Genomic DNA, 13,819 nt, shown 5'->3' on the forward strand with positions numbered 1-13,819 from the left:
AGCCCCTGATGCAGCCCTATTGTTGGGCGAAACACGGCCTGTGTCGGGCATTTGTTTCATACACGGTATCCTCAATAAAGTCTTTTTGGATATTATACTGATCTGCTGGTTTGTTTTCCACCCTGATAGTAACAACTCCAGGTCAACACAAGGACTCGACACAGCTGTGTTTCGGCCCAACGGCCTGCCTCAGGAGACTTCCCGTTTTGTGTAGATGAGTGGGTAGATGTTGATAGCTGTATGTATTTCTCAAGCTAAATCTCTATGGATCTGCTCCAAACTCTTAGGAACTGGTTCTGGATTCTAACAGTAGTACACATTTATGTGGCAGATCAAAAATGTATTTTACCTAAGTTGAAAAAGTCCAATATCCCTTGCCAGTTTCATATACGGGGAGGAGGGCACATCAATCACTAGAATATTAAGGGGGTGACCTCCCCTAATCCCTCCAGTGGAGCACTGTTCACAGTGAGCACTTTTCTGAAATCTAGACATCACAGGCAGGGGCATATCTGGACTTCACCGGTAGGGGGGTCCAGAGCTGAGGTGAGGGGGCACATTTTAGCCCCCCCCCCTGCGCCGCCCCCGCCGCCATTGCCGCCAGAACCACCTCCATGGCCCGCCCGATGACCGTCTCGACCGCCGCCGACCCTCCGCCCGCTGTCGCCTACCTTTGCTGGCGGGGGACCCGAACCCCGCCAGCCGAAGCCGTCTTCCTTCATTGTTTCTTCTTTCTGAGTCTGAGTCTGACTCTGACATCCTGCATGTGCACAACGTGCAGGACGTCAGAGTCAGACTCAGAAAGAAGAATCAAACAACAAAGGAAGGTGGCTTCGGCTGGCGGGGGTTGGGGTCCTCCGCCAGCAAAGGTAAGCGACGGCAGGTTGGCAGCGGGAGGGGGGGTTGCGAGGGCCGTCAGTAGGGGGGTCCAGGGCCAAATCTACAGGGGCCCTGGTCCCCTTGGCCCCATTACAGATACGCCCCTGATCCCAGGTAGCAGGAGTAAATCTCAAGTTGATCTTTCCGGACATGAACATGCATTGCTGTTTTGAAATGAGGAATACATGTTTAGTTTTTTGCTCACTCTAGTCCTACCCAAACCTTGCCCAGACCACGCTGTCTTGCCAAATGAACATCTTTCAGCTTTAGACATGTATCTCCTGGTTTAATAAAATTGGAATTTAAATGTTTCTGCAATGTAAATACCTAAATGCTGGGTTATGCACATGAAAAATGTGAATAACGCTTCAAAAATAAGCACCATAATATATAGGATAACCCGAGTTTCTCTTTGTTTCAGGCCAGCCTTCCAGAAGCCGGCAGCTTTAACAAGTAAGTACATATTCCTTTCTAGAATACTAGCCTAACCGGGTATACACGCATCTAATGGTTAGGCACAACCATAGAGCTGGTGTAAGCCTAAGTGTTGAACAAATGTGTGTAACTTACAGTATAAGTGGGAGCCCCACCCATGTTCTGCCTATATGTATGTCCTCAACCCCCCCCCCCCCCCCCCCCCCCCCCCCGCCATGCACTACTTAAGTTAAACAGCTATTTGTAGCATAGTGCTTAGGCAGAGATTTGGAATTCATGCAAGTATGTGCAGACATATGCGCATAAATGATATTAAAGACTAAACATTTAGGTATGTTAGACATGCAAATGTTAGCATCTATGCTATAGAATTGCCCTCAGAATGCATAACTTAGTTAAAGAAAAGATCTCATGCAATTTAATGAACCAGGTGATAGTAGTCACTTATTTGGATAACAAGTATTGGAAGAACACACACACACACAAGAAAGACAAGGAGTTGGCCACAAGCAATAGAGAAGGACCACAGGAAGTGACTTAAAAATCACACCCAGGGTCACATTAATAAATTCCTGGGTGTGATTTTCAAGGCACCCTCTGTGGTCCTTCCCTACTGCTTGACATCAACGCCTTGTCTTGCTTGTGCAGAAACAACCTAAACATGCCCTCAGCTAGTTTATATGTTGTATTGTAGTAGAAAAACAACAATGCCAATGTATTCCGCCCCTTTGTGTGAAGCAGGAACTCTAATGACATTATAAACTGCTGTTTAGCGCTTAGTAGAACTTAGATTTTCCTTGAAGCAGCAGAGGGCCTTTCTCAAAAGTCTAAAACTTGTTGTCCATGCAAAAGATTGCTTTCATCTAACTGGTCACAGGGAGGGTAACTATAAGAAGCTGCTTAACTTATATGGCAGTAATGCACATAAGTTACACCAATTTTAAAAAGGAAGTGAGAGGGCAGAACAGAAGCCATTATGATTGGAGCCTTGTCATGTCACATGACCTGGTTAAAGAAGATAGAACAAAGGAGTCAGGGCCAGATGCACTAAACATAATGAGCCATTAACAGGCAAGTTGTAAACCCTGGCATGCACTAAAAGCCATTTTACGACGATGGTAGCAGCTAACGAAAACGGAATGCAGATGAGCAAATTGTGTAGAAACCCTATTGTAATGAGATGCACTAAGCTTTTCCGATTGCCTTAACGCTGGAAACTGTAACGAGAGGTCTGTACCTCTCGTTGGAGCTGCGCGGGATTGAAAACTGAGCTAAGCGCGCTGTGATTGGCTCAGAGACTTCCAGGTCTCTCAGCTGAGTGGAAGCACGGCCAAAAAAGACGTTATTATTGCGGAGGTGAATGACGGTGAAAACGGACGGCTTTTTTCGATGGTCGGCCTCAACTGCACTTTTGTTTTTATTATTGCGGCGGGGGGTGAAATGACGGCGAAAACGGACAGCTTTTTTCGATGGCAGGCCTCAACTGCACTTTTGTTCTTATTATTGGGGCGGAATGACGGTGAAAACGGACAGCTTTTTTCGATGGCCGGCCTCAACTGCACTTTTGTTTTTATTATTGCAGCGAGGGGGGGTGAGCGGCGCGGCGTCTTTGCGTATTTGGCATGCGCAGAGCAGCCAGTGTAACGCTTTGCTGCTCTGTTTTACGATGGAATACTACTACTACTACTACTTAACATTTCTAGAGCGCTACTAGGGTTACGCAGCGCTGTACAATTTAACAAAGAGAGACAGTCCCTGCTCAAAGAGCTTACAATCTAATAGACAAGTGAACGGTCGGTCCGATAGGGGCAGTCAAATTGGGGCAGTCTGGATTCAGTGAATGGCAAGGGTTAGGTGCCGAACGCAGCATAGGAATAGAGAATGCAAGTGAGCTACAACGAGTAGCTCATTTGCATTCCCTTTCCTTGATGCATAGCTGTTCCCTACCGATTCGCTATGGAATTCAAACGGCTCTAACGACGACTTAAGTGCATCTGGCTCTCAGTTGCCTATTGTGTTGCTGATAGTTGTCACTGGCATTTCGTTGCTGCTACTTGTGCAGGAGGATTCCTGATCTAAGGCTCCATGGTGCAGTGAAGAGGTAAAGGTGTGTGGAGTACTCAAGTCTTAGCACAGTTGGAGACAGACATACAGGCAGCAACTGGAGTTGACCAGAGCAGTAAAGAAACAAGACTGGGATAAGAGAGAGAGAGGGAAATGCTCCTGCAGTCTACAGAGGGAGGAGAGACAGAGAAATGCTCCTGGAGGCTTATTGTTTATTAATTTTATATACTGCCTTCTTTATAGACTAATTGAAGTGGTTTACAATACAAAAAGGGATATTGGGTAAGAGGGAGAAGTACTTCTGGGGCAGGGTACGGGTAATGTTCCTGAAGGAAGAGGTGGAGAGAGGGAAATCTGGATGTTGGTGGCCTGGGCAGAGTAGAAGAGAGAAAGGAGGGGGCTGGCAGCCTGGGGTGGCAGGAAGAAAAGAGATGAGTATGCTACTGCAGCCTGCAGATAGTGGGGAGGGGGTTTTTTCAAGGCAGAAATCATGGCTTTCATTATTGCCAAACATGTTCACAGCTAAAAGTATACATGCCGTTCAATGCATATTATTTTGCCTGCCCACTGAAGTGGTGATCCAGGAAGCAGAAATGGGGCAGGGCAATGGGGTGTGGCAGGTTTTTCTCTTTCAAATTACAGACCAACAGGAACTGCCTGCATTTATGGTTGCAGAAACTGGAATTACCTGAATAAAAAGATTAAAGCTCCCCACAAGATTTCTAAGCAGAGTTTTTTTCACAGGTTTTCTTTTGATCTTAGCAAAGCCCACCATAAACGAGGAATGACATGCAGGATTCCTGAGAGATACATGCAGGAATATGTTGCCCCATCAGCAGCAATGTATGCTTGAGCTCAGCAACCACTGAGCTCAGCCGTGCAGTTGTTATAATAAAAATCTAGAGTAAGGCCTGTAAACTGGCACACACTGAGGGGCAGCCTTTCCTCCTTTTCCTGCATGGGATTCCTGTTACCATGGAAACCTGTGCAAGGTGCTGCTGTGCCCTCACAGAGCCTGTGAACATGCCAGCCACATGATTTTGCTGATTGCTGCTGCAGCTGCTACAAATTGCCTGATCAGCTGTTTCAAGGCAGCAAGACCGTGAAATCCCTTCTTCCCTGCACCCTTCCCCTCCCCACCTTGGGGATTGCTGCTATGAAATGTATTTTCTTAATATCTGTCCAGCTACATTTGGAGCAGCCATTAATTATGCTCCCTCATATAAGACAAGACAAGTACATAAGATAACCTGTACGAAGACCATAAGGATCCTAAGGAAAAAATATTGGACCTAATTCCAAAGAGTTTTGCTAGCGACACTGAGTGAAGGGAAACACTTTTAAAACAGAACCCATTTTCTATCATACATATGTTTCTTTGGTTTTGTTTTTGTTTTTTAATGTATCATATCACTGTATTCAATTGTAAAAGTTCTAAAATGTTGAAATATTCATACTGGCCTACATAAAGATGAAAATACCAAATAAACTCCCACTACAATACTTTCTTGCCTACAAGCAGTATGCACTTGCATCAGAAATTGAGATTAAGAACTTTTGATCTAGATACCCCTTCAGCATCCCAACATTCCCAAGACTGCTTCTTCCCCCTCCAACGTTTAGGCATCCCTGGACTTTTGAGATGCTGAAATCCCTTCTCGTTGTGACTTCCATTTGTCTTGCTTCTATGATATTGTTTATATGATGGATTTATTATCTTTTACAGAACCTCCAGATGTTACATGCCGCAATACAGGTACCCTACCACGAAACAGTCCCTCCAGCAGCACAGCAGAACAGGTATTGTACGGAATTGGACAAAAGTAATACTGTATGATATGTGGTACATGATGAAAAATAAACCCAACCTTAAGTAATGCAGATAACATATAATAACTCCAAATTGTTTTATAAGTAACAACCTTGAAGAATGGTTTAGAATTTGGCAGTTAAGATTTAATGATTTAAAAAAATGCTGGGTCATGCATGTGCATAGGCACCAGCTCTGTGAGTGCTAGAGCACCCCCAATATTATTTCTAGCACTACCCTGGCACCAGCTGAAAGCTTCTGGATACAGATACAGAGCTACAGGGTCACCATATCTCAAAAAAGATAGTGGAATTAGAAAAGGCTCAAAGAAGAGCGACCAAAATGATAAAAGGGATGAATCTCCTCTCATATGAGCAAAGGCTAAAGAGGCTCTTTGGAGACGAGCGGATGTGGTCCCTCTTCACAAAAGCGGAGACGAGGAAGAAGTGGGAAACTACAGGCTGGTAAGAATTATATCAGTGATAGGAAGAATAATGGAGTCGCTGCTGAAAGGATAGTTAACTCTCTAGAAGCTAATGGGTTACAGGATCTGAGGCAACATAGCTTTACCAAAGGAAAATCTTGGTAAACTGAATCCGCTCGGAGGAAAGGAAGGCGAGTAGAAGAGTGCCTCAGGTTGGTGCTGGAGCCAATTCTGTTTAATATATTTGTGAGCGATATTGCTGAAGGGTTAGAAGGAAAACGTTACCATTTTCCGGATGACATGAAGATAGCGGATAGAATGGATACTCTGGAGGGAGTAGAAACATGAGAAGGGATCTCCAAATATTAATGGTCAAAGGTCTGGCAGTTAAAAATTTAATGTCAAGAAGTGCAGAGTGATGCACTTGGGGTGCAGAAACCCAAAAGATAAGTACCAGATAGTAGGGGAGAGATTGATAAAGCTCAACTCTGGAGAGGGACCTTAGGGTGATGGTGTCTGAGGATCTGAAGGTGAAGAAACAGTGCAACAAGGCGGTGGCTATGGCCCGAAGGATGCTAGGCTGCATAGAGACAGCTATAACAGCAGAAGAAAGGAGATGTTGATGCCCCTCTACAATTCATTAGTGAGGCCCCACTTGGAGTATTGTGTTCACTTTTGGAGGCCATATCTTGCTAAGGATGTAAAAAGACTTAAAGCGATGCAAAGAGAGCTACAAAAATTGTATGGGATTTGCATTACAAGATGTATGAGAGACTTGCTGACCTGAACATGTATACCCGTCATACAGACGTTCAAATATTTGAAAAGTATTAATCCACAAACAAACCTATTCCAGAGACAGGAAGGTGGTAGAACTAAAGGACATGAATTGAGGTTGAAGGGGGGCAGACTCGGGAATAATGTCAGGAAGTATTTTTTCACAGAGAGGGTGGTAGATACTTGGAATGCCCTCCCGCAGCAGGTGGTGGAGATGAAAACGGTAATGGAATCCAAAAATGCATGGGATATACACAAAGGAATCCTGTTTAGAAGGAATGGATCCACAGAAGCTTAGCAGAGATTGGGTGGCAACACCAGTAATTTGGAAGCAAAGCCAGTGCTGGGCAGACTTCTACGGTCTGTGCCCTGAAAATGGCAAGGACAAATTAAGGTCAAGTATACGTATAAAGTATCACATATCATGTGTAATGAGTTTATCTTGTTGGGCAGACTGGATGGACTGTACAGGTCTTTATCTGCTGTCATCTACTATGTTGTTATGGCTATAATTGAGATCCATAAAATCCTGAGTGGTGTAGAAAGAGTAACAGTGAACCAATTTTTCACTCTCAAAAAGTACAAAGACCAGGGGACACTCAATGAAATTGCATGGAAATACTTTTAAAACAAATAGGAGGCAATATTTTTTTCACTCGAAGAATAGTTAAGCTCTGGAACTCGCTGACTGAGGATGTGGTAACAGCAGTTAGCACATCTGGGTTTAAAAAAGGTTTGGACACGTTCCTGGAGGAAATGTTTATAGTCTGTTATTGAGATGGACATGGGGGAAGCCACTGCTTTCCCTGGGATTGGTAGCGTAGAATGTTGCTACTAATTGGGTTTCTGCCAGGTACTTGTGACCTGGATTGGCCGTTGTAAGCAGGATATTGGGCTAGATGGACTATTAGTCTGACCCAGTATGGCTATTCTTCTGTTCTTATGGAAAGTGGAAAGGTAGGCTGGTATCTCCTAAGCTATTGCTTCCACCTTCCCCCTGCAGCCTATTGGCTGGGGGAGGAATGCTGAGCAATGGGCTACAGGGAAAGCAGGAATAAAAAGCTGGTGTCTAAGTTACTATTCTTGCCTTCTCCTGAAGCCTATTGACTGTCTAAGGGCTATCCCATCAAATGGGCTAATAAGAGATAGCAGACAGTAGTTGCCAGTTCTGCGGTTTTCCCGTCCAGTTGGGCAGCTTTTGAAAGTCAGTTGCGGGAAATTTTGAGCAACTGCAGGTTTTTGGTTTGTTTTCCCACTACGCTTCTAAAATTCTAATTGTAAGGAAAGAATTATTATTTGGCAATTCATAATGGGGGGAAAAACGGGAGGAAGAGGGCACTAGAACATGAATAAGATTTGCTTAGATTTGTCATTTTATATTAAGTTTAACAAGCAAATGTTATTGTAACTAACTTGCTTATAGATGACTTTAAAATACATGTTTTGCAATATTTTGCTTTGCGAGTTATGAACTGATACATTGGGATATTTTTACGGGTTGTTCGGGCAGGATTTTTTAAAAAAGTATCTGGCAACACACAGGCTTTCTGCCTTTAGTCAGCCAGCCATAGAGTGTGGGAAAAGTGCCAATTGAGGTATCTGGAAAGGTAATAAGGTGCTATTAGAGAGGCAGTGGAAGGAAAGAAAAGGCTGAAAGGGGGCCAGTGTGTGAGAGAGCTACTGATAGAGGAGATGTTAGAGAGGTTGGAAGAGTGGAGGATAGCTTTAAAAGAGGGTACTGTTTAGGAGATATAATACTGCTGTGAGGGTCTGGGGGAATAACCAAAAGGAAACCTGGCTGGGAAAGGAGGAAAAGAACTAAGGGGAAGAGGATGGTGAAGTGGCTGATAGGCTGAGGGAGAAGAAAAAGAGTAGACATAGGTTCTGGTAGCTGGAAGACTTGGGTTGCGAGGAGAAGAGAGGCTAAGAGAAGACAGGCGCTTATTTTTGAAGAATATGGACATCTCAAAAGGCCAAAATGGACATCCATGTGCCTGAAACATCCAAGTACCGATTCTGCAAAGGCAGAAAAGGGACATCCAAATAGAAAGGAGGCGTGTTTTGGCCAGGATTAAGGGAGGGCCTGAAATCTGGATGTCCAAGAGCGATTACCGAAAGGGAAGAAATGTCTGTGTCAAAAAAAGATGTCCTTATTTAGACCTGCTTCAGGAACGTTCAAGGTACAAAAAAGTGCCCTGATTGAGCAGCTGTCCACTGGCAGGATTAAGGTATGACACCTCCTTAATCCCCTAGTGGCTGCTGCTGTCCCCCTCCTTCTCCCCTGAAAGTGAAACTGGAAGGGGGATACTAGGCTCTGACAGCCTCAGGTATTATGGGCATTCTTAACAAAGCAGGAAGCAGGCTAGGGACCCAAGTTCAAATCACACTTCAGCTTTTTTATTTTTTTTGTATTTGTGAGCCCTCCAGAAATAGAAGACTATGTACTGCGCCTAAATATATAAGCCACCTGCAAACCTAAAGACTATTAGTGGTGTACGTTCAGGTACAGTAGGTTTGTTGCTGTTCCTGGAGGGTCCACATTACAAAATAAGAGTTAAAGTGGGATTTAAACATGAGTCCCTTGGTTCACAGTCCACTGTACAAGGCTGCTCCTCTGCTCTACATGGACATCTGTGTGGCCATCTTTTAAGAATACTGCTATAGAGACATCCATGTCCCTGGTTTTCTCCTGTTCATAATTTGGATGCTTCTATTTGTAAAATGGATGTTCGTCCACTAAGCACGTACTGCGCAGCGAGCAGCAATACACTGCAGAATGATGGTGCAGGGAGCAAACACCTACATAGAGCAGGACTGAGAGGCACAGAGTAGTCTCATACTCATTCAGCAAAATGAGACTATTGTAAAATTCTCTTGTTAAATCTCTTATCAGCCCCAGCACTGAACAACCAGCAGTAGTTAAAACAAATAAACAAACGAGGTAGGGCAAAAAGGCACAGAGCAATCTCTTGCTTCATTAGTGCTACATAAAGCCAAGTTTTTTAAAAACTCTTAGGCTTTGTGGGTCCAGATAGGTTGTTAGTGCATACTTGGGTCTGAGTAAACAGGAACACACAAAGAATTGCCTACCTGCCTGCCGGTTATCTATTACTATTTATCATTTCTAAAGTGCTACCAGACATACACAATGCTGTACAGACACACATAAGAGACTCCTTGCTCCATAGAGCACAGTACCTGGTGAAGAGCTGATATTCCTAAAGACAAACCTCCCCTTACTTGATTTACCTCAATTTTCATGCAGTTATGTGGAGAAAGTGCATCTTTCTATTAAACCAATGTATGTCCACACACTTTGCCCTCAGTGTTTTGCTGTGGTTTTTGCCAGTTGCCCTGCTGTCGTGGTTCCAGTGGATTCACTTAGGGGTCACATACTAAATAGATAGACAGAAAAATCTGTTCCTTCCTTGCTGCTTCTCTTCTTCTGTCTCCTGAGTCACTGCCTGCCCACCCTGTTTCAGGCCCTGTCACTGCCCAGCTTTCTTTGTTCAGAATGCCCCAAATACCTGAAGCTGTCACAGAGGCCCTTTCCTGTTTCACTTTCAGATGAGAGGGAGGGGGACAGCAACCACTGAGGGATTGAGGCCTCATGCCTTAAACTCTCCTGTGGCCAGCTGCTCAATCAGAGCACCTTTTTGTACCCTAGACATGATTGAAACAGGTTTAACTAAGGACATCCTTCTTTTTAGACTTGGATGTTTCCTTCCCTTTGGTAATCACTGTTGGACATCCTGATTTTGAACCCTCGCTATTTGGACATACAGTAGTGTTGGATGTTCAAAATCCTGCCTTTGCAAAATTGGGATTTGGGCATTTGAAGCACATGGACCTCTCTTTTGGCATTTTGGGATGTCCATATGTTTAGAAAATAAGGGTCTGTGCCTCTCTGAGAATAACCTGAAGTTGTCATACCAGTGCTAGTGCTTTTTGCCCCTCTTTTGGTCCCAGGAGGCATACCAGTCACTCTTGAAGTCTTGGGGTATTCTCTGTGGCAGATGCCGGCCAGAAATTTTTTTAAATATCTTTTTATTGGTGAACCAAAGTGTACACACTATTAGAGCATAAAGGTAACAACCGAAATGAGACATAAACTCCAAAGTGATATCAAGTAGATGCCAGTAAGTTTTAAACATGTTTTATTAAATTTGAGTGGAAATTCCTACTTGCCTTCCCTTTGATTTGAATAGATCTCAATTATCTGGAGTCTGAATATGAACAGAGCAGAAGATTGAACCAATTCACTGACAATTTTTGCAAAGCAGATCTCTATCAATATTGTGAACAATTTATAAGTGAAAGTCTAGCACACTCATCTGTTGTCACGATTAATAATAAACATAAAGAATGATAAATGGCAAACCAATCACAAAGGCTTCAATGAAAAAGAAAAGGAAAGTTTGAGTTGTCTGTCAGTGGAAAATAAAGATCGAATTTACAGCTTCATATATCCTATGGCTTGCCTCTCAAATTATATAAAACTAGTAAAAAAAGGCTCGTTTCAGTGAGAGATGAAACGGGCCCTAGCAAGGTTTTGTTGTCCTATGAGCCTCCTGTTCCCTGGGCCCCCCTGCAGCCACCCATGGCCACCGACCCAGCTGTCCCTCAGCCCCCCTCCAGGCACCTGTCCGCTGCTGGCGCTCCGTGATGTGGGTTCCGTCGGAAAAATGGCCGCCGAGGGGCAGGGGGAGATGGCGTTTTGTCGAGTGTCAGTGCTCCGCCCTCGTCATCACGTAGTGACGCGAGGGCGGGGCACACACTCATAGGGAAAGCGGATATCTCGACGCTTCAACTTCCGGTGGTGGCTTCATTTAGAACGTTGGGGTTGTGAATTATGTGCAGATGGGGCGTGGCTGAGGGCGGGTCTATGAATGACATCCATGTGCATGAGTGAGAGTGAGTGTTGCTGACAGCCTAGCCTACCAACACTGCAGGGCTTCAGTGTTTCCCTCCCACAGAGTGAGCTTCAGAATGTTGCAGGTGAGAATTATTTATATATATAATCTGTTTTAATAATGCAATTTTCAATTTTGACTATTTTGGCCTTTGCATGTTCCCATAGTGTCACATGACATCATCAGACTGAAAGCTCATTGAATTTGCACTACATCTTGTTAGACTAATTTAAAATTAATAGCACATCTTGAAAGACTAATGAATTAATTCCTCAGGGAGTAAAAGGCTTAGAAGTGTATAGCAGCTACTGATTGATTTTTATAATAGCTGTTTGCTGTCAAAATGAAGTGCTTAAAATGCTTACCATTTCAGAAACATATCCAGATTTTGATGGGATTGTCAAAACAAAACAATAAATTAGCTGCTGTTGAACAGAACTAAATAAGTGTGGGATATAAATAAAATTACTTGTCAATTTAAAGACAAAGAGGAGTTGTAATCATCAGATTTCTATGTCTCGTTATCAGAGCAAGCTGATATGCAGGACAAGCTTCTCATCCTCTAAGTAATGTTTTCTACAAAAAATTCTTAGCAAAAAAAAAAAAGAATGAATTTATCAAATCCTTAAGAAAGACTTGCCCCCTCATGAGATAGGAGCCAAGAAAGTTCATAAAAACATTTTAAAAATTTTTGGAAAAATCCCACACTTAAATAATCCAACTGAATGAAGTCTAAAGTTCCAAAGAACAAAGAATATGCAAATATAGGGGGGAGGCATTTTCAATATGACATCTAAATATAACTTTGGACCTTTTATAAAAAAATGTCTAAAAATGCAGTAGCAAACATGGCCATTTTCAAACCAGAAAAATGTCCAACTTTTTGTTTTGAAAATGGCCATTTGCTAGATGATTTTGTGCTCAGTGTGTCTATCTTTTAGGACCATTTTTGAAAAAAAAAAAAAACGCACAAAAACAAGCCATCAGGATGTATGGGGGGGAGGCAGCATTCTTAGTAGACTGACTACACAGACATCCCAGCAGATCAGTGGGGCACCCTAGTGGCACTGCAGTGGACTTCATATAAAAGGTCCCAGGTACACATTTCACCATTACTCCCCTTGTATTGTATGGTAAGCCCTCCAAAACTGACCAAAAAACCTACTGTACATAGCTACAATAGTCCTTATATCTGCAGGTGTCACCTATATGTAAGTACACTAAGTTTTTGGTGGACTCACACTTCCCACCACAAGTGTACAAGTTAGAATGGGATATGGGCCTGGGTCACCTTCTATACAGTGCACTGCATCAACCACTAGGCTGCTCCAGGGACCTGCTTGCTGCTGTAGTAGGGCTGGCCATAACATCTGATGCTGTCATAGAGGCTGGTATGTAGTGTTTCTTTTACATTTTTAGGAGGTGGAGGGGAGGGTCAGTGATAACTGGGGGAGTAAGAGGAGATCATGTCTTAATCCCTCCAGTGGTTATCTCATCATTTAGGGCACCTTTGTGTGACTTATGTGTGACTGAAACAGGTCTAGACCAAAATGTCTAACTTTTAGCCCTGGCCGTTTTTGCTTTGTTCTATTATGGCAGAAAAACGTCCAAATTTTGGGAACACCCAAATCCTGCCTCCAACATGCCCCTTTGAGATTTGGATCCACTGCAGAGAAAAACATCTCAAATCCACGTTTCAAATATGAAGAACCACAGCAGACTGCCAAATCTGTGATACCATAAGCTGTCGAAGCGCAAGAAACAGCTCCCAATAAGTCTGCAGCAGTAGCTGAGGGCATAGAAGGAGCCTGATGCTGGGGCTGAGGAAAAGCCCTCTTTAACATATATGCCTGATGCAGGAGGAGGCCAAACTCTGTGGAGAAACCATTCCCTGAGCCCCCCCACCCCCGTGGAGGACCCTAAAGCAGCCGCCAAAGAAGAAGAGGGGAGGGGAGTCCCACAGGTACAGCTGCAAAATCCACTGAACCACGCATGGGCTCTGAAACCACCATTAGCTGACAGACAGGAGCCACGTCGGGAGGAGACAAAATCGCATGTGCTAGAACCATCAGCGTGGGAAAGGGACGCCACCAGAGCAGAAGTGCTGTCCCCCTGCAAGGGCTTTGAACAGCCCGCTAAACACAGCCCCTTCACAAATCTCATGCTCCCGCAACTGGAACACCATTTTACTGCTTCTGCTAACATAACCACGACTCCTACCATGAGAAAAAGGAAGTCAGGAAAAACAAAGGCACCTACAAAAGCAAAGCGGCCTGGGCTAAAATGACGCCTCCCAGAGCAGACCAGCTGCCAAACAGACCTCGCAGACTAGCTAGAGCACCCTACAAGAGAAACTCATTGTGTGTCCCAATCCTGCTCTTCCCCAGCTCAGTGCTTTTTTTTTTTTTTTTCAATTGGTGAGGAATTGAACAGCCATAAAAAAACATACTGGGAGGCTAGGAGACATGGGGTGAGGCAGGGACCAGGCAGGTATGCCCCTAAGGATGGCTCCAAGTG

At 43.9% G+C, this 13,819-nt stretch overlaps 1 protein-coding gene across 1 annotated transcript in view; it reads left to right on the forward strand.

Annotated features, from left to right (window-relative positions):
* BLNK (B cell linker) overlaps positions 1-13,819 on the forward strand; it is a 370,897-nt gene that overhangs the window by 342,539 nt on the left and 14,539 nt on the right. The window contains 2 exon segments of the mRNA XM_030202997.1: positions 1,301-1,332; positions 5,105-5,178. Of these exon segments, the coding sequence (XP_030058857.1) occupies positions 1,301-1,332; positions 5,105-5,178 (106 nt within the window).

The sequence above is a fragment of the Microcaecilia unicolor genome, chromosome 5 (assembly GCF_901765095.1).
Source record: "Microcaecilia unicolor chromosome 5, aMicUni1.1, whole genome shotgun sequence".
NCBI classification, from domain to species: Eukaryota; Metazoa; Chordata; class Amphibia; order Gymnophiona; family Siphonopidae; genus Microcaecilia; species Microcaecilia unicolor.